General features: G+C 40.0%; 2 protein-coding genes across 6 annotated transcripts in view; both read left to right on the forward strand.

Annotated features, from left to right (window-relative positions):
- POLK (DNA polymerase kappa) overlaps positions 1–4,700 on the forward strand; it is a 79,500-nt gene extending 74,800 nt beyond the window's left edge. For 4 of the 5 annotated variants that reach the window (XM_055536586.1, XM_055536587.1, XM_055536582.1 and 1 more), the window contains 3 exons: positions 1,502–2,461; positions 3,012–3,054; positions 3,287–4,700. In XM_055536586.1, coding sequence (XP_055392561.1) covers positions 1,502–2,461; positions 3,012–3,054; positions 3,287–3,371 — 1,088 coding nt within the window. In that variant the 3' untranslated portion in view covers positions 3,372–4,700. The remainder of the gene's footprint in view (positions 1–1,501; positions 2,462–3,011; positions 3,055–3,286) is intronic. The other variant, XM_055536583.1, reaches the window with a different exon arrangement.
- Positions 4,701–12,122: 7,422 nt separating this feature from the next.
- ANKDD1B (ankyrin repeat and death domain containing 1B) overlaps positions 12,123–23,761 on the forward strand; it is a 64,638-nt gene continuing 52,999 nt past the window's right edge. Inside the window, 5 exon segments of the mRNA XM_055536467.1 lie at positions 12,123–12,219; positions 13,192–13,416; positions 13,419–13,496; positions 18,174–18,277; positions 20,715–20,813. Coding sequence (XP_055392442.1) covers positions 12,123–12,219; positions 13,192–13,416; positions 13,419–13,496; positions 18,174–18,277; positions 20,715–20,813 — 603 coding nt within the window.

Consider the following 23,761-nt stretch of genomic DNA (forward strand, 5'->3'; position numbering starts at 1 on the left):
GTTAGGCATTTTTCAAAATTTTAAACTTCAAATTTTAGAAAGCAAATTCAGTACATGTTGAGTATATTGTGTAATACTCTTTTGGGATCTGAGGCAGCACTTTATGATCAAACATTTTATTATTTCTGTAGCAAAACAAAAAATATTCACACTGAGTTGTAAAGACTCTAAATAGCTTCACATCAATCTTGTCATCAGTTACCATTTGTTGCTGACAATTTTCAGAGCTTTTAGATTTCAGAATTACAGATAAAGGATTGTGGCACTATAAAACCACATTTCTAGCCATCATGGGGTAAAAAAGACAAACCACGTTTCCAAAGTGAACAAGGGAGAGAATGTTTAGGGATAAGCACTCAGATGCCAGGTTTACTGTTAAGAATGGGGGTCATCAGCCATACTTTCACATCTGAAAGATAGCACACATGGAAGTCAATTTGAGTATAGTATGTTAACTAAAAGAGCTAAAGAGTAGATGTTAATAGCAGCTTTATTTATAATTACCAAAACTTGGAAGCAACCAAGATGTCTTCCAATAGTAGGTGAATGGAAATTGTGGTACATCCAGACAACAGAATATTATTCAGCACAGAAAAGAAGCAATCTATTGGGATAGAGGATGGGGGAGAAGAAAGGAAAGGTAATGAGCTGTCAAATGATGAAAAGACATGGAGGAAACTTAGATGTATATTTTTAACTTAAAGAACCAATGTGAAAAGGCTACAATACTGTATGATTCCAATACAGGAAATTCTGGATAAAGCAAAATGGTAGAGATCTGAAAAGATCAATGGTTGTCAAGGGTGGGGGGAGGGAGGAATAGGCAGAGCACAGAGAATTTCTAGGGCAGAGAAACTATTCTGTATGCTATAATGGTGGACACATGTCCTTAAACCTTTGTTAAAATCCAGACTGTACAACACCAAGAGTGAACCGTGATACAAACTGTGGACTATGAATAATGACGTCATGTCAGTGTAGGTTCATTGGTTGTAACAGCTGTTCCACTCTGGTGGAGGATGTCGATCGTGGAAGAGTTTGTGCATGTGTGGATGCAGAGTATATATGAGAACTCTCTGTCCTTTCTACTCAGCTTTGCTGAGAACCTAAAATCATTCTAAAAAATAGAGCCTATTGCAAAAAAGGAGCTAAAGAATCAATGCAATTGACTCCAATTAGTTACTCGGTATTTAATGGTATCGTGAGTCAGATATTAACGGAAAGACCTATATATGTATCTAAGGTCTTTCCATTAATGCTAACTCCAATAGATACTTACTATTTAGTATACCCAGCATTATAAAGAGAGTAAATTTTTATTCATAATACCACCTTTGGAAAAGTATCTAATTGAGAGAATATGCAGTGTTGCTTATTATTTTTGGCTAAACAGGCTTTTTAATAAGTGTCGCAGTACTGTTACGCAAAATGTCTTTATGCTTTACGGTTGAGTTGGTTTTGTTGAATTGGAAGTGGATTAATTCTGGTTGGTTTAATTTAGGGGTGCGGCTCTCTGGTTTTCCCAATGAAGAGGAGAAGAAACACCAACAAAGGAGCATTATTGGCTTCTTACAGCCTGGAAACCAAGCCCTTTCAGCCACCGGGTGTATACTAGAGAAAACTGACAAAGATCAGTTTCTAAAACCTGCACAAATGTCTCATAAGAAGAGTTTCTTTGATAAAAAACGATCTGAAAGGAAAGCGAGCCCCCAAGACACATTTACATGTGAAACCGTAAATAAACAAAGTTTGCAAACATCACAGTCATTCCAAGTTTTACACAAGAAGATGAGTGAGAATTTAGAAACAGTGGAGAAATCACATAGCTGTCAGACATTTACCTGTCCTGTTTGCTTTAGGGAGCAAGGAAGCATCAGTCTGGAAGCCTTTAATAAACATGTAGATGCATGTCTTGATGGACCTTCCATCAGTGGAAACTCCAAAATGTCCTCGTGTTCACACGCTTCCTCTACAGAAGTAAACGAGAAAGAAAATGTATGTGATTCTGTTTCTCTCTGTGAGAAGCAGGGTTATGAAACCCACCAGAAGAATACAGAGATCACATCAGTAGATCCTGTAGAGCTGGTAGAGACTACCAGTAAACCATCAAATATAGAAGATATAAGTGCTTTAAGTAATAAGCCCAGCGAAGAGGAATGTTCTGGTCTTTCAAGCAAATCATTTAATATGGAACACTGTCCTCAGAATTCTTGTACTGTTTCATTGGAAAATGAAGATGTTGGGTCATCAAGAATGCAAGAATCCCCCCAACCTAATTCATATGAAGTAATCAGTGACCAAGTCCTGGTTTGTCCTGTTTGTAACCTAGAACAAAAGACTTCAGATCTTACCCTATTCAATGTGCATGTAGATGTTTGCTTAAATAAAGGCATCATCCAGGAACTGAGAAAGGATAAGATTAATCCATGTAACCAACCCAAAGAAAGCACCAAAGGTACTGGTGAGTTTATGGGGTTTTTTTAAAGAGCTTGATTTTCTAGAAATGTTTTATTAAAATTCAGATTGCTATTAAATCTAAAACATATACCTTTAAAGGGATAGTTTGTGTATGTTGCCACTTAGGAAAATGTTAGTTACCTTACCATGGGCTAGAATTAGCTGAAGCCATTAGATTTGAAATTTGGGGAAATCTTTGGTTTAGGCTTGACTTAGCACAGAGTGAACTTAAAGGTTTAGGGAACTGAGTGATCTGATCCAAAAAGAAACTCCTTCAGAGAACGTTTGCCAAGGCACAGTGGTAAATTAACTGTAATTATATGGCCAGAAAGCCTCTTTAACTTGTTTTCTGGTAGTTCTGACTCTGACCCAGCTTCCAAATTAGCTGCAATACTAATGAAATAAGTAAATTACAAAGAAATTATTTATAAATTCACACTATGTAGTCCTAAAGAGATTTTTATTATCTTTAATCAGTTAACTAACTCTTTAAATCTTTAGAAACCGTTTTTACTATTTGATGTTATTCATTATGCATTATCTTCCCTCTAAAGATAACTCAGGCAAAGTGCAGAAGACTGGAAACAAAGCAAAAAGGTATGGCTAATTTGAGTTTTAATAAAGCTAGCCATGAAATTGTTATATTTTGAGCCTGATTTTTAGGAAATGTTAAAATTTGCTTTTATAAATCAATAGTAAAAGTTTTAAAATCAATTATTTGCATAAGCAATTTTAAAAATCTCTTCATGCGTTTAATTTTGTGCTTTTCTGTTGTTGTTATTGTTCTTCTTCATGCATATTATTAATCACATGTTCTGTTTTATTCCAGGCCAGGATTGATGACAAAGTACTCAGCATCAAAGAAAACAAAACCAAACAATCCCAGACATACTCTTGATGTATTTTTTAAATGAATGTTGAACATTTTATCAATTTTTGATTGAAACTTGTTATTTTATAATAACTGAATGTATTCTTCCCTGTGTCAAGCTTACAGATTCATTTAGTGAAAAGCAAGTACAATAATCCCTTTGTATAAATTTGGAATATATACTAATTTACTTCTGTATACTTCTTTTGATAACAATGAGAATTTCACTTTCAGTTATACTTCAGTTAGATAATTCTGTTAGAGATAATTTTAAAATGAAAAGTTGGGAATGAGATCAGGAAGTGGTTTCTTTATTATGTTTTATAGTGAATATAAAAACATATATATTTATAAGGGCTTTCAGAGGTTCAGATAAAACTATCAGAGCATAAGAAATTTTTTAGCACTTAACCACTTTGTTGGCACTGGATGCTCTGCTTGATCTTAGTATCTTCTACAACTTTGAATAATTATTTTTAGCTCCTAGTATCTTCAGCTACCTCATGAGAATTCGTTACTAGTATTTATCATAAGTTCTATGAAGAGTATTGGCTTAGCAGAGTTAGCCTGCATGCTTTTTTTACCTTCAGGAAAATAATATCACAGTGTTATTTTCTGTGTTAAAAGAACTTTTGTTTAAAATATGATTATTCATTTTATTTTTTTTAATTTAAAATTTCTTTGTCCAATGAATAAGCACTTATTCACTTTAAAAAATATTTAAGATTGAAGGTCATTATTTTCTTATCTAGGACTTTTAAATGGCAATATTTCATTTCTTGGCAGTTGTATTTGTACTTTACACAGATCTATAAAAAAAAGAATAAATTGTACACTCTATTTTTATCATGATCTTCTAGAGAAGAATGTGCAATTCAAAAGATTAATGTGTTTTAAAACACCTCATTTATCTTAGTTCTATTTCTATCATGTTTTTATTAATATTCTTGAAAGAAGACAGCTTAACAATTGTTAGCTTAAGTAGTTGCTCCAAATGCTTTCATGGTATCAAGAGTTTTTATGAAAAACAAAATAATTATTTAATAGAAACATGCAAATGGGACCCATTGTCTATTACTGCTTTAAGGAACTGAATCTTTTATTCTCATATTTTTGTTTCTTCTTTTCATATTTTATAGCTCATTACCTAATTGTGTAAGGACATAATGTTTTAGGAATAGTGTAAATTAGGATCTCACACAACCTTTGGCCAAAGTGGTAATTTGACTTTAAATAACTAGATAGTTTAAAATTAGGCTTAGGGTTTATTAGAATACCAATTTCATGCCTAATATTATTATATGCTATGATGAATATCTAGTTATAGAACTGCGATTCTTGATCATGTGATTTGCTTACATTCTCTACAAAATTAAGCTCAATTAAGCACTGATTTAATGTATTGAAAAGTAAATAACACCATATTCTTTTCTATTTTGTTTTGTTTATTTTTATTGATTTTTCAACATTAGAGTAAATACTAAATTATTTTCATTTAGATTATTCATTTAATGAAATGTTATCATTTAGTAATATTTAATAAAAATTTAAAATGAAACTTTAAATGTTTAATTTTTTAGCAATAGAAATGGTTTCCTTACTTTTCAACTCTTTTTCTACCTCTGTTACTTTCAGTCTTATTTTCTTTGCCCAGAATTTTCTCCACATCCTTTTCTGTTTTATCTAATAATCGAACTCATTTTATTATAATTTTGTTTGGGGGACATTAAAAAAACACAACAAAACCACAAAGAATAGCACCTATAATCTTACCTATGTGAAGGGTGACAATATAGGGAGCCACTTGGGAGAACACATTTGCAACACACATAATTTACAGAATACTAGTATCCAGAATGTATATAATCCAGAATACACAAATGATTCCTATGAATCAGTAAGAAAAAGACAACCAATAGAAATTTGGTCAAAAGCCTTTAAGTGGCACTTTACATAGAAATCCAGGTGTCCAAGAAACATGAAAACATCCTCAGCCATTTTAGTAATGGGGAAATGGGAAAAAAACCTCAAAGAGATATTATAACATCTCTCCCAGATTCATAAGAATGAAAGGATCTAATGATATTGTTTTGGTGATGATGTGGAGCAATATGAACTCCTTTAAAAAAAAAAAAGAAAGAAAGAAATTTAATTCTTTATATGGCTGTGCCAGGTCTTAGTTGCACCACTCAGGATCTCAATCTTCGTTGTGGCACGTGGAATCTTTATTTGCTGCAAGCGGCGTGTAGGATCTAGTTCCCTGACCAGAGAGGGAACCCAGGCCCGCTGTGTTAGGAGCTCGGAGTCTTAGCCTCTAGACCACCAGGGAAGTCCCTATGAACTCTTACTTTGAAAACAACCTCTTTGGAAAACAGTCGGCCCTTCTTTAGCAACTCTGAAGATATGTATACTCGATTTGTATATATGCACTCCTGTATATATGCCGGTTATCTTCCATTTGCCCTCCTGACTTATATTCTGTGCCCTTCATTCTGCGCTATGTCCAATGAGGCATCATGGCAGCAAGAAGCCACTGCAGAAGGTTTCAAGGAAAAACGGTGAGGTTGGGTATTCTCTCATATAGCTTTCTCTCATATAGCTTTCTGATATGATTCTCTCATATACTTTTCACTTTCATGCATTGGAGAAGGAAATGGCAACCCACTCCAGTGTTCTTGCCTGGAGAATCCCAGGGATGGGGGAGCCTGGTAGGCTGCCGTCTATGGGGTCGCACAGAGTCGGACACGACTGAAGCGACTTAGCAGCAGAAGTAGCAGCATAGCTTTCTGAAGCTGGTTAAGCCCCTTGAACAAAGGTCACAACCTCTTCGTATGTCATTCTCTGCTCTCTCCCTCTCCAGGCTCTGACAATCCCTTCCTCACCCTCACCCTTTCACCCTACAAGGTGGCAACAGAGTCTTGCCCTTATTAGCCCGCAGGTGCTGCCCTATCTTTTGTGCTTTCCTCACACCGTGCCCAGGTGGCGCTAGTGGTCAAGAACCCGCCTGCCAATGCAGAGAAATAAGAGATGCAGTTGGATCCTGGGTTGGGAAAACCCCCTGGAGGAGGTCATGGCAACCCACTCCAGTATTCTTGCCTGGAGAGTCCCATGGACAGAGGAGCCTGGTGGGCTATATAGTCCATGGGGTCCCAAAGAGCCTGATACGACTGAAGCGACTTAGCACAACACACACAACCTGCCCACACTTTTGTAAATGGTCCCCTTTTTAAAATTCATCTCAAAATACAAGGTTTTTTTTTTTTTTTTTTTTTTCCCTGCCAGGACCATAACTGATACAATGTCTTGGGATAACTATTGAACGTGTTTTTAGGAAGCATTTGCAAGGTTACACATAGCAGCACTGCAATAACCAAAAAATATGGAAATAAGCCTAATAGTCAACATTGGTAGAAAGGCTAAATTCTACCATTGCATTTTCATGTATATTCAAACAATAGAATTCTACACATTAGTGAAAATGAAAGAACAGGTAATCAGAAGGTGGATGGATATCACAAACATAATGTGGAGCAACAGAAGCAAATCATAGAAGGATGTCATCAGTAAGATTCCATACATGTAGTTAAAAACAGTGTGTAGCGCTTTAAGAATGTATTCATATAAATCAAACTATAAAGAAAACTATGCACATTATTGTCCCCAAGATAGAATAATGACCTTCTGTGGGGAGAAGAGGGGATGTGATTGAAGAATGCACGTGGAGCTGCTGAAACGCTGTCAGCGCTCTTGTCTTAGGTGGTGACTGTGGGTGTTTACTTCTAAAATATTATTTAAATTGTACATATATATTTTATACACTCTTGTTCATAAATGACCTATATCACAAGTCTTTTAAAAAATGTCATAAACTTCTTTCTTCATTGAGGTGAAAATTTCCTCCATCTCTGCAGGTATTTACCTCAATAGAGAAAAGGTACATTTCTCTCTGCTGAACACAGCAAGAAAGAGCCATCCCTTGTCAACATTTTCCATTTTTCTCCTAACATTTCCCCTAATGCTACAGCCACAGCAGCATTTGGTCTACTCTCCAGTGTGAAATTGTCAAAGTTGACCAAATATTTTATCATCTCCAAACAAGTCACCATCTTTCCAGCCTATGATATGTGTCCCCATTCCTCAAAGTCCCTCCCTTAACCACTAAGTCAATTCTGTATATTGGGTTTTGTTTCAGCACCTTACTTTTTAGCATCACTTAAGAATTTCATTTCAGCTGTGAGTTACAGAAACCCAATCTGTCTCTTAAAAAAAAAAATCAGTTCTAATTTTCCCATGAAACATGAATTTCATTGGTTAGCGTTAGCTCAGTAGTTCAAAGATGGGTTCACAGTCTAATTTTCTTGGCCTCACATGGCCAGCTTCTGGTCACAAAATGGATGGGCTTTTCCATGTCCAGCCTTACACATGAGTTCCAAGTAGAAAGACAAGGACATGAAAAGGATAAAAGGGTAATGAGTCTGTCCCACTTTAAGGAGCTTTCCTGGAAGCCCTACGTAACAATTTCCACTTCCATCTCATTGGCCAAACTGTCACATGGCTTTCTCATACTAAAGGGAACCTGGAAATGTAATTTTTAGCAAGACACATTGCTGCTGCTGCTGCTGCTAAGTCACTTCAGTCATGTCCGACTCTGTGCGACCCCACAGACGGCAGCCCACCAGGCTCCCCCATCCCTGGGATTCTCCAGGCAAGAACACTGGAGTGGGTTGCCATTTCCTTCTCCAATGCAGGAAAGTGAAAAGTGAAAGTGAAGTCGCTCAGTCGTGTCCAACTCTTCACAACCCCATGAACTGCAGCCCACCAGGCTCCTCCATCCATGGGATTTTCCAGGCAAGAGTACTGGAGTGGGTTGCCATTGCTACATCCAAACAAAAGAAGGTTCTGTTAGTAAACTCTGTCTCACCTATAAAAAACTATATAAATCATACCATTTAATGGTGAAATTTTAGAAGCACTCCTTAAGAATAACACAAGGGTATCCTCTGTTGTTTTGCTGGAGTCAATTCAATAAATAAGATGAATTAAAAACTGGAAACAAAATAAAACTTCATTGTCAGATGTGTTTGTATTTTTTAAAATCTACATTTAATAAAGGAGTTCAAGGTTATGGCTACAAGATCAATGTACAAAATCAGGAGCATTCCTATACAACAAAAGAGCAAATTAGGACATGTAGTAAACATACTCTCTTTCATGATAATAATCTATAAGGGACCTATAGGGTCTGGGGAGGTAGGGAGGTGGTGTCATCTATCAGAATTTGTTGAGTACTTTAAAACTGCCAAGTATTACTGAAGGACAAACAGTATGTCTGAGTAAATTAAAGAGTGATCCTAGTCAGGAAGAATAGCTATTTTAAAGATAACTATTCTCCCCTAATTCTGTAAGTTCAATAAAACTCAAAACTTCTCATGGTTTTTCTTGGAAGTTGTTAAGTAGATCCTAAATTTTATATGGAAGAGCAAAGGCCCAAGAATAACAAGGTAGAATGACAGGCCCTAGTACATATCAACATTTATTAAAAAGCTGTTGTAATTAATACCATATACTAATACAGTAGTATTGCTACTACTGAATTGGAAAGACTGATGCTGAAGCTGAAGCACCAATATTTTGGCCATCTGATGCAAAGAGCTGACTCATCGGAAAAGACCCTGATGTTGGGAAAGATTGAGGGCAGGAGGAGAAGGGGTGGCAGAGGATGAGATGATTAGATAGCATCACTGACTCCATGGACATAAGCTTGAGCAAACTCCAGGAGATAGTGAAGGACGGGGAAGCCTGATGTGCTATAGTCCATGGAGTTGCAAAGAGTTGGACACAACTTGGTGACTTAACAACAGCAACAATAGAGTTGTATTGGCATGGATATATACATTTTAGACAACTCAGTACAAAAAGTATCTGCTATTTAATGAACGGTGCCTGAGGTGCTGCTGTTCATGAGGATGCAAAGAGTCAGACACAACTTGCTGCTTGCAAAGAGTCAGACACAACTCAGCGACTGAACAAACTGTGCCTAAACTCTGACCTTCCGACTGATTGCTCAGCTTTTCCTGCTCTAAACCATTTTGTGCATTTATTGAACATTAGCCACAAATGACATTTTCATAATGTCACCATTATGTTAGAAACAAAAGATGTCAAAAGCTCTCAGCTCTGTCCAGGATCAGCGGGAGTTGAGAAGAAAGGTAGGATTTTCAGCATATGATGATTTCTGTGGTGCAAACGGGCTTCCCTGGTAGCTCGGCGGTAAAGAAAACACCTGCAGTGCCGGAGACACTGGTTCGATCCCCGGGTCAGGAAGATCCCCTGGGGAGGAGAACATGGCAACCCACTCCAGTATTCTTGCCTGGAGAATCTCATGGACAGAGGAGCCTGGCGGGCATAGAGTTGGACACGACTGAAGTGACCGAGCACACATGCATGTGCAAATACCATGACAGATTTCAAGCTATTGACATGATGTCAATCAGTTCACAAAATTCCTAAAAATTTAACAATCAGCTCTTGGTTGCCAGTACAAATGAGCTCCTACAAATCACTGTCCCTGGCGCACACTAAACTCAGGTTTGACGTTCAAGGACACTGAAGTCACACAGCATAGCTTGTAGTTTCCTCAATAAACCAAGCTGCTTCTCCCTTCTGGTTTAATGTCAGTTGCTCCCTCTGTCCAGAATGTGATTCCTGAATGCCCCTTTGTCCTCTGCATACACAGTAAACACACATGACCATTCATCAAAAGACAATTAGCCCAAGGATCACCATTCAGCCCAGGGACCACTTTCAGGAAATGGTCCCTGCGCTCTAGGAAAACTGATCAGTCACTCCTTTGTGCCCCTGTTTCTGAAATGTTCTTTGCTGTGACTTTGCTGTGGTCTCTCTCTACTGGGTTGTAGGCTGCTAGAGATGCTGTCTTTCTCTGATCTCTGAACTCTAAGCACGAAGTACAAAGCCTGGCACTTAGCAGACATTAACTATTATTTGTTGACATATAAATGAATAAATAATATTTGTCCAAAGACTGATGTCTGTTACTATCTTACCATATTTTCTTTGGAAAGACAGGGTGATGGCTGACATAAATGGCTGCACTCAAGCTGGGTCATAGGGATGGGCATTCCAGGAACAGGGAACTGCACTTCTTCCCCTTTATTGGGTAGTGGCTTGTTTTAGAAATGGTTTATTACTCTGTTCTTTCAAGGTAGCTTGGAAATATTTGGTAAAAGGCTCAAATTATGACCATTAACTTAGTGCTTTAAAAAAATGCTTTTTGAGGAAATTTCTCATTTTGAAAAGTGTATCTGGTGCTGATTTTTTACCCCCATTTTGAAAAGCAATTATATGTTAGAGCATCCCCGGTGCTGGTAGGATGTCCGTGAACTTCACAGAGAGGTGGTGTTTATATCCCTGGAGCAAAAACTGGGTTTTTTTTGTTGGATCATTAAGGGATAATCACCTTTGCTTTGTAATACACAGTTGAATTACCAGTGTTCAAGAAAAACTCAAGTGATATTATAGGGAGTATTGAAAACATGATCACATTTATTAAATCATAATATTGGACTGTTCCCCTTACAAGTGTGAGGTAATTTATTTTCTAAAATTGTTGCTATCTACAGAAGGCTCAGGGAGACAGAAGATAATTCAGAGGCAAATAGTTTTCACCCTTTCCATCTAATCGCAGTCTCTTAAGTTTGTCATTATTGCAAACTCATATATACCTACGTATACATATGCATAGATGTACATACACCACATGAATTTGTGTGTATATATTTGTTTGTATACACTTTGTTTTGGGGGGCTCCAAAATCACTGCAGATGGTGACTGCAGCCATGAAAACGCTTGCTCCTTGGAAGAAAAGTTATGACCAACCTAGACAACATATTAAAAAACAGAGACATTACTTTGCCGACAAAGGTCTGTCTAGTCAAAGCTATGGTTTTTCCAATAGTCATGTACAGATGTGCAAGTTGGACTATAAAGAAAGCTGAGTGCTGAAGAATTGATGCTTCTGAACTGTGGTGTTAGAGAAGACTCTTAAGAGTCCTTTGGACTGCAAGGAGATCCAACCAGTCCATCCTAAAGGAAATCAGTCCTGAATATTCATTGGAAGGACTGATGCTGAAGCTGAAACTCCAATATTTTGGTCAACTGTTGCGAAGAACTGACTCATTGGAAAAGACCCTGATGCTGGGAAAGATTGAAGGCGGGAGGAGAAGGGGATGACAGAGGATGAGATGGTAGGGATGGAATCACCAACTCAATGGACATGAGTTTGAGTAAACTCCGGGAGCTGGTGATGGACAGGGAGGCCTGGAGTGCTGCAGTCCATGGGGTTGCAGAGTTGGTGACCACTGAGCAACTGAACTGAACTGATACCTACTAAACACACACACACACACACACACACACAACCTCTGCCAAACCTATATCTGTTACTAATTCTGTCAGCCCTTGTAACAGCACTTCTTTTTATTCCTTTTGTCAAATCTTCAACAGTTGCCTAATCTTTGGCCTTCCAATTTACTTCTCAGCTTTCACCAGTTTCTTTCCTTTCACTAAACCATAGACAATGCTTTCCTAACATCACTCTTATTTCTCTGTGTATGTGTGTGTGTGTGTGTGTGTGTGTGAATAAGAGGTGGGTCAGTTCTGGGGTCAAATCTAGTTCTGTTTTATAAGGCTTTTTTTTCACTCTCAGAATATGCTAAACTTTGAAACTCCTAATTCAAGCACACTGTGTTTATGTATAGTAGGGATTCAGTGGCGATGTCCTGGCTGTTCGCTATTCTACATTTCTTCCTTATTATTCGAATTTTAGCTAGGCCTACAATTGCCCAGCATAGTTTACTGCTGCTGCTGCTAAGTCACTTCAGTCGTGTCCGACTCTGTGCGACCCCATGGACTGCAGCCTACCAGGCTTCTCTGTCCATGGGATTCTCCAGGCAAGAACACTGGAGTGGGTTGCCATTTCCTTCTCCAATGCATGCAAGTGAAAAGTGAAAGTGAAGTCGCTCAGTCATGTCCGACTCTTAGCGACCCCATGGACTGCAGCCTACCAGGTTCCTCTATCCATGGGGATTTTCCAGGCAACAGTACTGGAGTGGGGTGCCATTGCCTTCTCCGAGCATAGTTTACTATATTTCATTAATTCTTTACTTTCTAAGCCACTACAGTCCATGGGATCGCGAGGAGTTGGACGCCACTGAGCCGTGAACACTTTCACTTTCAAGAAAGAATACCCAAGATGGGGAGATCAGTAGGTTACCACTGCAGTTAAAATGGGATACCAAGGTTTTCCATTTTCAAAGAGGGAACTGAGTCGTACTTTATTCAAAAGAAAATTCTGGAAGCCCATTTAGAATTGATTCAGTACTGAAGATCCAGTAGTGTTGGTTTTATAAAGCTAACCTCGACAACTCCGATTGTCTTCTATTCAGTTCAGTTCAGTCGCTCAGTCGTGTCCGACTCTTTGTGACCCCATGGACTGCAGCACTCCAGGCTTCCCTGTCCTTCACCAACTCCTGGAGCTTGCTCAAACTCATGTCCATTGACTCGGTGATGCCATCCAACCATCTCATTGTCTGTCCTCCTCCCGCCTTCAATCTTTCCCAGCATCAGGGTCTTTTCCAATGGGTCAGTTCTTTGCATCAGGTGGCCAAAGTATTGGAGTTTCAGCTTCAGCATCAGTCCTTCCAATGAACATTCTGGACTGATTTCCTTTAGGATGGACTGGTTGGATCTCCTTGCAGTTCAAGGGACTCTCAAGAGTCTTCTCCAAATTGTACACAGAACCACCTAATGTGGCCGGGACTTTCCTTTTAATTTCTCACCGCAGGTGCTTCCAGCACAGGGCGCGCCACACCTGAAGGCGGCCGCGCCGGGGCAGGACTGCAGCCTCGGGCGAGGCGCCCGCGGAGGCGCCCGCAGCGGAGAGCGGGCCCTGGTGTGCACGGTGCCCGCGCGTGGCGGGCCTCGGGGTCGGACGTGGAGCCCGGTCCGCTCGCCCCAGGGCGCAGGGCGGCGGCGAGGGGGCTGCGGGAGGACCTGAGGGGCGCGGCGGCCGGCCCTAGAGGGGCCTGTCCCGGGGCTGCAAGCAAGAGCGGCCGCAGGAGGAGGCGGCGGCGGCCGGAAACGAGTTCCGTGAGTCCGGATACAGGCCTGGAACTCCCTCGGCGGCGGCGCGGGGCGGGCCTGGGGAACTGGTTGAGCAGCTGCGGGTGCCCCAGGGACCCGAGCCGATCCTCACCCTTGCGGCCTAGGTGGGCTGGGTTTCAGCTTTGGGATCCACACCCTCCCAAGGGTTGGCTCACGTTTCTCAGGACGTTTTATTTCAGGTTAACCCTGCACTGTAGATGGAAGGAAAGTGTTCCTCTTTCAAATTAAGGAAGAGGATTTTCCAAGAAATGATTCAGCCCTTTTACAAATAAGGAAAGAGTTTTATGTGCTGTTATCTCCTACAGCCTGAGCCTTCACTAATTTATTGTGTGACCTCAAATAAGTCACCTCATTTTTCTGTACTTTAGTTTTTAAAGCTCTGTGCCTTGGGAATAAATTTCCAGCATAAACTGAGGGATGCTGTTTAAGAGTCTTTGAAGTTAAGCATGACATTGAGTCTCTTAACAGGCACACCATCCATGTCAGCTCGCTGCGATGGCCTCATTTCCCAAAGACCAGCCTTGGGTGCAGAACATCAGTTTCTTAAGATAGTCTTCGGTTAGTTCATCCATCCATCCATCCAGCTAGCCAGCCGTTCTTTCTAGAAATATGTTCAAGAAAGGACTATGTAAATGCACATTTTAGATGTAGAGATGCAGAGAGAGCATGGCATAAAGATGCAGAAAGTAATATGTAAATGAACATTCTAGATGTAGAGATACAGACAGAACATATTCTGGCCCAAGCTCAATTTCTGGTTGTAGGGGGTTGATAGATAATGAAATAAGTAAGCAAATAAATGTATGAGATATTTTAAGGTAGTGGTAAATGCTATGGAGACTATGGAATAGAGTGATGTGATTGTGACAGGGGAACAGGAGATGTGGTGATCAGGGCAGACAGGATGTTTGAGCCAAATCTCTGAAAGATAGGAAGGAATCAACCATGGGACCGTCCTCAGCGATCAGTGCAAAGAAATAGAGGAAAACAATAGAATGGGAAAGTCTAGAGAGCTCTTCAAGGAAATTAGAGATACCAAGGGAACATTTCATGCAAAGATGGACACAATAAAGAACAGAAATGGTATGGACCTAAAAGAAGCAGAAGATATTAAGAAGAGGTGGCAAGAATACACAGAAGAACTATACAAAAAAGATCTTCATGACCCAGATAATCACCATGGTGTGATCACCAACCTAGAGCCAGATATCCTGGAATGTGAAGTTAAGTGAGCCTTAGGAAGCATCACTATGAACAAAGCTAGTGGAGGTGATGGAATTCCAGCTGAGCCATTTCAAATCCTAAAAGATGATGCTGTGAAAGTGCTGCACTCAATATGCCAGCAAATTTGGAAAACTCAGCAGTGGCCACAGAACTGGAAAAGGTCAGTTTTCATTCCAATCTCAAAGAAAGGCAATGCCAAAGAATGCTCAAACTACTGCACAATTGCACTCATCTCACACGCTAGGAAAGTAGTGGTCAAAATTCTCCAAATCAGGCTTCTGCAGTACGTGAACCGTGAACTTCCAGATGTTCAAGCTGGATTTAGAAAAGGCAGAGGAACCAAAGATCAAATTGCCAACATCCATTGGATCATCGAAAAAGCAAGAGAGTTCCAGAAAAACATCTATTTCTGCTTTATTGACTATGCCAAAGCCTTTGATTGTGTGGACCACAACAAACTCTGGAAAATTCTGAAAGAGATGAGAATACCAGACAACCTGAGCTGCCTCTTGAGAAATCTGTATGCAGGTCAGGAAGCAACAGTTAGAACTGGACATGGAACAACAGACTGGTTCCAAATAGGGAAGGAGTCCGTCAAGGCTGTATATTGTCACCCTGCTTATTTAACTTATATGCAGAGTACATCATGTGAAATGCCAGGCTGGATGAAGCACAAGCTGGAATCAAGATTGCCAGGAGAAATATCAATAACCTGAGATATGCAGATGACATCACCCTTATGGCAGGGTGAAAAAGAACTAAAGAGCCTCTTGATGAAAGTGAAAGAGGAGAGTGAAAAAGCTGGCTTAAAACTCAACATTCAGAAAACGAAGATCATGGCATCTGATCCCATCACTTCATTGCAAATAGATGTTGAAACAGTGAAAACAGAGGCTGACTTTATTTTTGGGTGGTCCAAAATCACTGCAGATGGTGATTGCAGCCATGAAATTAAAAGACACTTACTCCTTGGAAGAAAAGTTATGACCAAACTAGACAGCATATTAAAAAGCAGAGATGTTATTTTGCCAACAAAGGTCTGTCTAGTCAAGGCTGTGGTTTTTCCAGTAGTCATGTATCGATGTGAGAGTTGGACTATAAAGAAAGCTGAGCACTGAAGAATTGATGCTTTTGAACTGTGGTGTTGGAGGAGACTCTTGAGAGTCCTTTCGACTGCAAGGAGATCCAACCAGTCCATCCTAAAGGAAAGGAGTCCTGAATATTCACTGGAGGACTGATGCTGAAGCTGAAGCTCCGATACTTTGGCCACCTGATGTGAAGAGCTGACTCATTTGAAAAGACCCTGATGCTGGGAAAGATTGAAGGCGGGAGGAGAAGAGGACGACAGAGGATGAGATGGTTGGATGGCATCACCGACTCGATGGACATGAGTTTGAGTAAACTCTGGGAGTTGGTGATGGACTGGAAGGCCTGGTATGCTGCAGTCCATGGGGTTGACACGACTGAGCGACTGAACTGAACCGTGGGAAGTTTGGGGGGGAACAGCATTATAATTAAGAGGAATAGCAAATGCAAGGCAGGAGTGAAACTGATCTATTGTTGAAAAAGGAGGAAGCAGACTTCCCTGTTGGCCAGTGGTTAAGACTCCACCTGACAATGTGGGAGACTCTGAGTTCGATCCCTGGTGGAGGAGCTAAGATCCAACATGTTGGTGTTCTGCAACTAGTACTGAGATTTTGTTCCATGCAAGGGAAGATCCTGCGTGCAGCAACCAAGAGCAAGTGCAGTTAAATAAATATTTTAAGAAAAAGAAAGAGGAGTAAGAGCAGACTATTTGAATATTAGGTATTGCAGGGAAGAGCGGATGATATTGGTGTGGTACAAAGAACCAGTTCAGGCAAGGCCTTGATGCCCTGAGAGAGGAACTTAAATTTGGTATTGTTGGTGTTTTAAAATTGTAGCCATTCTAACAGGTGCGTATTGGTATCTCCTTGTGGTTTTAAGTTATGTTTCCCTGATAGATAATAATGCTGAACATCTTCTCATGTGCTTATTGCCATCTATATATCCTCTCTGGTTCCTCTTTGTTCCATTGAAGTCTTTTCCCTATTTTTAAATTGGATTTTGTTTTCTTACTGTTGAGTGAGTCATTTGTCAGATGTGTGATTTGCACATATGTTCCCCCAATCTATAGGTTGTCTTTTTTATTCTCTTAACAGTATTTTTCACAGAGCAAAGTTTGAAATTTTTCTAAGGTCCAATTTACTATTGTTTTATTTACAGTCATGCAGTTGGAGTCATGTGTAAGACAGAACTCTTTGCCTAATCCCAGTTTATGAAGCTTTTCTCCTGTGTTTTCTTCTAAAAGTTTTATGATTTAAAAAAAAAAAAAAAACTTATTTCTTTGGCTTCACCAGCTCTTAGTTGTAGCAAGCAAGATCTTTGATCTTTATTGTGGCATGTGGGATCTAGTGCCCATGTGGGAACAGAAAGTCTTAACCACTGGACTGCCAGGGAAGTCCCTTTTCAGCTCCTTTATATTCCAAAATAACAACAAACAACAACAAAGAAGCAAACAAACAAAAAACAACTCAGTAAATCCTGGAGTCTTCTCTAAGCTATTTAATAAAACCTGCCATCTGAATATGTATTATGTATGTGACCTGTACATACAGGACGTAGAAGCTTCCTTTGTGGCTCAGGCAGTAAAGCGTCTGCCTACAATGCGGGAGACCCGGGTTCTGGGTCAGGAAGTTCCCCTGGAGAAGGAAATGGCAACCCATTCCAGTATTCTTGCCTGGAAAATCCCATGGACAGAGGAGCCCAGCAGGCTACAGTCCATGGGGTCGCAAAGAGTAGGACACGACTGAGTCACTTCACCTCATGTGACCTGTAATGTTCGTACTGTATAGTAATATTGATGTTTCTAGTAAAAGTGAAATCTCCTTTCATGTAAATGAAAATAAAACATGTTTATCACTTTTAACCTTCATTCATGACTATTTATATGATGTGCTGTGTTTCATGGTTTTGTTTCTGCAGATCTGGCATCCCACAGGGTTCTGCGGACAACAATTTTATCTCTGTAAGCTTGTATAGAGTATTTGGGCTCCTCCCTGCCTAATCTTGTACAAACATTTTATAAACAACGCCCCTTGAGAAGTCAGTGGCCACCCTCCAACCTCCTAGAGCTATATTCTGCATTGCTGACTTCAGGGTGGTCCTTGAGAATAATGTTTTGTTTGGGATAGGAAGATGTTTAAGGCTGTGAAAACACTTGCAGTGTGAGGAGAACGTGGAATCTTGATAATACAGCTTTATAAAATATTGAAGCAAGTTCCCACACCCAAAATAGCAGACTGTGAAAGGCTCAAGGCTGTTGTTTCAGGTTTTTAGCCCCAAGGTTTGCCACATGAGGTTTGCTTTCTCTTCAACCCTCTTCGATTCCCACAGTCATGCTTGCTTGCTTGCTTTCAGAGCTGCCAAATGAGAGAAGCTTCCAGAATGCTGCTAAAAGCAATGATTTGTATCTTATGGAGAAGCTGTTTGAAAAGAAGGTTAATATTAGTGCTGTGAACAATGTGAGTAGAAATCACAGATGTGACAAGTGATAGCAGTGTGAGTTTACACCGTGCAACTGAAATAAAAATAAACGCGATTCTGCTAAATGAGATGAGGGGGAGCGCTTTTGTTGGCAATTCCAGAATGTTTAAGCTGATAGTGGAATCAAGCTGTAAAGAGGCTCTGGGTGTTTTAATTGTTCTAATCTGAGGGGACGTGCCCAGGGTCTTTATGTGCAGCTGTGCTAAGTCTATGGGTGGGCAGTGTAGCCAGGTGTCGAGGTTATGGGCCTGGACTTGGTCCTGGATCATAGCCTGTGGATCACTTTGGCCTCACACATTCTGGAAAGGCAGAACATCTTTTGCTATACAGTTCATCATTGTTTTCTCATCAGTGATGTGCTTTGTGGTTGGAACCTTCCAAATGTAAAATCCAAAGGAAAGTACGGGTTTGCTTTTTACTGCTTGTGGAATATAGTACATCTGCCTGTTGGGCAGTGAGGCCTCTCCTGAGACCCGGCTCTCACTTGTTCTTCCGTGCCTGGTTTAGGGGAGAAGTCTCACTGCCAGAAAAATGGATTGCTTAGTGCTTGGTTTTGCGGATTTCCTGACAGCCCCACAAGGCAGGGTTCATCAGAGTGAACAGACTGGAGGCTGTCTCTGTTGTTTAGGACGATTTGTGGAGAGTGGTTCAAGGTGGGGTTGGCAGAGGTGGGTTGGATGCTAAAGGAAGCGTAAACTTTAAGAGACCTGCTTGTGCAGACTCCTTCCAAGGAACGTGGAGGGCTCTGGCAGTGTGTTCCATTGTTATATGATTTTGTAAAATCTGAAAAAGGAAGAAATTTAAACTGCCATCAGTTAGGCTTTCTGACTATGGCCTTAAAGAGGGCTCCTGAAAAGTGTAAACTTCATGTTCCGCAAAGCCTGGATCTGTTCCGGGCAGTGAGTCATAGAAGCCGAGGTGTGCAGTGGAAGGATGCTTAGCAGTTGTGCATGTGTGTATGTGAGGGGATTTGTCTATCTGTATATATTGTGTGCATGTCTGATATGTTATGTGTGAATATCCTGTTCATTATACATAGACATCCTAGAAAGAGTAGAAAAATGGCAAATTTTTGCAGTAGAACAATTTTAGGAACAAAAAAGAGGAAAGGAAACAAGAGAGGAAGGGACCAAAAGAAATAAGGGTCTTTGAAGGTAATATCTAGATTAACTGTTGAATAAGTAAAGCAATAATAATTTTTCTAAACAGCAGGAAATAGATCTTCCAATATACCTTTCAATAACCCTTTGAAAATTTTTCCATATAACTTTCTAATATTTTAAACCATACTTTTATATAAAAGTACTTAATACACTAAAACTAACAGCCACTGTAGCAAGTTATCATAAACTCCTGGTGAATTATATTATAGTTTCTAGTGACATCTTTTTTAGTCCTGTTTACGGCAGATTGCTGACATGGTTGCTTGTAGAGTTCTTTAAAATTAGTGATGGCAAAGATGAAAAAAAAAAAAATGGAAGTGATTTTACTGACTTACCTTGGATGCTATTTTGGTTGTATCCTTATTCACAAATAAAGTTAAAGGGGAGTTTCTAAGCCCAAATTGGACATACTAGAATGTAGCTCTAGACTGCAAACAATAGCAAGGGTACCTCATGTTTTGCCAAGCCTAGTTTATCACCGATTTAGCTACTAAGGAAATCAGATGTTTAAACAGTTCTCAATGGCCATATTTTTGCAATAATTTATTAATGAGAAGCAAAGGATAGTAAATTCTTTGGAAGCAAAATCAATGTCCAGAATGTGGGGAATATGACATGTGTTTTACTTACAAGCCAAACATCCTTTGTCTGAAGCACATCCAACTGTCTCCAGACATCCTGGGGGCACCAAGTTGGCTTTTCTTTGCAGCAAAAGATAGTCATGCTTTTTTTTCTGTGTGTGTCTTTCCTTCTTTCCTTCCTTCCCTCCCTCCCTTCTTTCTTTTTGTTTCTTTCTTTCTCTTTCTTGATTTGTTTGATTCAATACAATTTACAGTCCAGAAAACTACAGGGGAATGAGCCACATATGGACTGAACTTCTAGGAAAATTTTTTGTTATGCATTATGAGTACATCCTACCATTATTAATGATTGCATACAGGAAAAATACAGCTTTTACACTCTAGTCGAAATCTATTATATTGTTACCATCAGTCATAGGTTATGCAGTGGATTTTAGCTTGATGTATACACTCCAGTTGGTTGCTAAATTCTCTGATGTTGTCTAATAGAAGAGAAATGTAAGATTATGCTGGATACAGTTCTCATTGCTTTTAAAGAAAAGGCAAAGAGTAGATAATCAAAACACAAACACCTGGTTAAAAAAAAAAATTATGGCCACTTCAAGAACCAGGAATCTTAAGAAGGCGAAATACTAATCAGATGACTGAAGACACAAATTATGTTTCCTCAGAAGAACCTCACAGTCTTGCATTTTGCACTGGGGACAAATCATTTATCTGCTGTGGGTTTCTTGCTTAATCACAAGGTCAGGGTGGTTATTCCTGATAAAGTAAGCCCATCATTTGGTAGAAAGGATTCAGTTCAGTTCAGATCAGCTGCTCAGTCATGTCTGACTCTTTGCGACCCCATGGACTGTAGCACGCCAGGCCTCCCAGAGTTTACTCAAACTCATGTCCATTGAGTTGGTGATGCCATCCAACCATCTCATCCTATTTCGCCCCCTTCTCATCCTGCCATCAATCTTTCCCAGCATCAGGGTCTTTTCAAATGAGTCAGCTCTTCACATCAGGTGGCCAAAGTATTAGAGTTTCAGCTTCAGCATCAGTCCTTCCAATGAATATTCAGGACTGATTTCCTTTAGGATGGACTGGTTGGATCTCCTTGCAGTCCAAGGGACTCTCAAGAGTCTTCTCCAACACCACAGTTCAAAAGCATCAATTCTTCAGCACTCAGATTAGAGCATAACTATTGTAAGGGGGAAATCTGGTCACTTAGGTTATCTTTTCTCCACATACACACAAACTGTTTCCATTGACAGTATTCATTTTGGAAAGATCTCTTTAAAGAATATGCATGTCATGTGCTCTTTGTATTTGGTGACAAAACTGTTTCTTCATTACCAATAGGACTTAGGCTTTTGCTTATTTCCCATGTTGACCTTATGTCCAGTAGCATGTATTTGTAAGGATAAAATAGTTGCCCAGAGGATCAGTTGCATAACCCAGAGGTGAGGACTCTGTTTCAATGTGGGCAGCACCTCCAAGTCTGGGGAAGAAGGCCACGAGGTAAATGGAAGTTCTTACTCCAGATGTGGACAAAGGCTCCCAGGTGGAGGGTAGGTGGTGCTTAGAGAATAATACAAACATCTACTCTGAAAGCTGCTTTCAGTTCAGTTCAGTCACTCAGTTGTGTCTGATTCTTTGTGACCCTGTGGACTGCAGCATGCCAGGCCTCCCTGTCCATCACCAACCCTGGAGCTTGCTCAAACTCATGTCCATCGAATTGGTGATGCCATCCAACCATCTCATCCTCTGTCATCCCCTTTTCCTCCTGCCTTCAATCTTTCCCAAAGTGAGGATCTTTCCAGTGAGTCAGTTCTTCACATCAGGTGGCCAAAGTATTGGAGCTCCAGCCTCAACATCATTCCTTCCAGTGAATATTCAGGACTGATTTATTTTAGGATTGACTGGTTGGATCTCCTTTCAATCCAAGGGACTCTCAAGAGTCTTCTCCAACACTACAGTTCAAAGCATCAATTCTTCGGCGTTCAGCTTTCTTTATCATCCAACTCTCACATCAGTACATGACTACTGAAAAAACCATAGCCTTGACTAGATGAACCTTTGTTGGCAAAGTAATGTCTCTGCTTTTTAATATGCTGTCTAGGTTGCTCATAACTTTTCTTCCAAGCAGCAAGCATCTTTTAATTTCATGGCTGCAATCACCATCTGCAGTGATTTTGGAGCCCCCCAAAATAAAGTCAGCCACTGTTTCCACTATGTCCCCATCTATTTGTCACGAGGTGATGGGACCAGATGCCATGATCTTACTTTTCAAAATGTTGAGCTTTAGGCTAACTTTTTCACTCTCCTCTTTCACTTTCATAAAGAAGCTCTTTAGTTCTTCCTTGCTTTCTGACATAAGGGTGGTGTCATCTGCATGTCTGAGGTTATTGATATTTCTCCCAGCAATCTTGATTCCAGCTTGTGCTTAAACTACCGCACAATTGCACTCATCTCACACTCTAGTAAAGTAATGCTCAAAATTCTTCAAGTCAGGCTTCATCAGTACATGAACCATGAACTTCTAGATGTTCAAGCTGGATTTAGAAAAGGCAGAGGAACCAGAGATCAAATTGCCAACATCCGTTGGATCATCAAAAAAGCAAGAAAGTTCCAGAAAAACATCTATTTCTGCTTTATAGACTATGCCAAAGCCTTTGACTGTGTGGATCACCACAAACTGTGGAAAATTCTGAAAGAGATGGGAATAGCAGACCACCTGAGCTGCCTCTGGAGAAATCTGTATGCAGGTCAGGAAGCAACAGTTATAACTGGACATGGAACAACAGACTGGTTCCAAATAGGAAAAGGAGTACGTCAAGGCTGTATATTGTCACCCTGCTTATTTCCCAGCATACATCTCAGTAATCTGGGGTGTGTTTTTTTTTTTTTTTTTTTTTTGCTTTTCCATACCTGAACTTTACTGAAAATAAGAGAAGACATAATGCAGTTTCAGTGGTAGCCCAAATTACTGGTAAAGGCTTATACACTTCAAAATGGAAGGCCCCCACAGAACCTCATTCCTTGTTTATTGATTTGTATGCTATACGTTTATCAAACTGTCTTCCAGGTTTACAAATAGAATTGATCACAAGAGGCAAATAAGATGTTCTGAGAAGGCTTACTTTTTGGACGGCACATTTACAGAAGTTATAGACGAATTTTTTTATGTAGTACCATGTTTATTGGATTAAATACTTAACCATTTAATGTACAATTGTACTACTGTTTTTATTAGGGTCTTAGTTTGGACTGATGTAAGAAATGTACCATAGGCTGGGTGGTTTCCACAACAAACATTTATTTCTCACAGACCTGGAAACTGCAGAGTCCAAGATCAAGACAGCAGCACTTCCAGTGTCTCATGAGAGCCACTTCTGGTTTTCTTCACTCTCAGTGGAGAGCAGAGCGAGGAGTCAAGCTGTGTCTGTTTATAAGGGCACTAATCCCGTTCATCAGGGCTCCACTCTCCTGACCTAGTTAGCTCCCAAAGGCATGATTTTCAAATCCATCACACTGGAGACTAGACTTAACATATGAGTTATTGAGGGACACAAACATTCAGTCCAGAGCAGGGTCCTATATTTTTAAAAAATGAAAATGTATCAATGACAGAGTTTTGGAGTGTTGGGTACCTGTCTCATTTCCCCTATAAACCCTGTGGGTTTTCTTGTTTTTATTGTTGTTTGCCTTCATTTTAAAAGAGATTTATTTA

Source organism: Bubalus kerabau, chromosome 10 (genome assembly GCF_029407905.1).
Source record: "Bubalus kerabau isolate K-KA32 ecotype Philippines breed swamp buffalo chromosome 10, PCC_UOA_SB_1v2, whole genome shotgun sequence".
In the NCBI taxonomy this organism is placed as follows: Eukaryota; Metazoa; Chordata; class Mammalia; order Artiodactyla; family Bovidae; genus Bubalus; species Bubalus kerabau.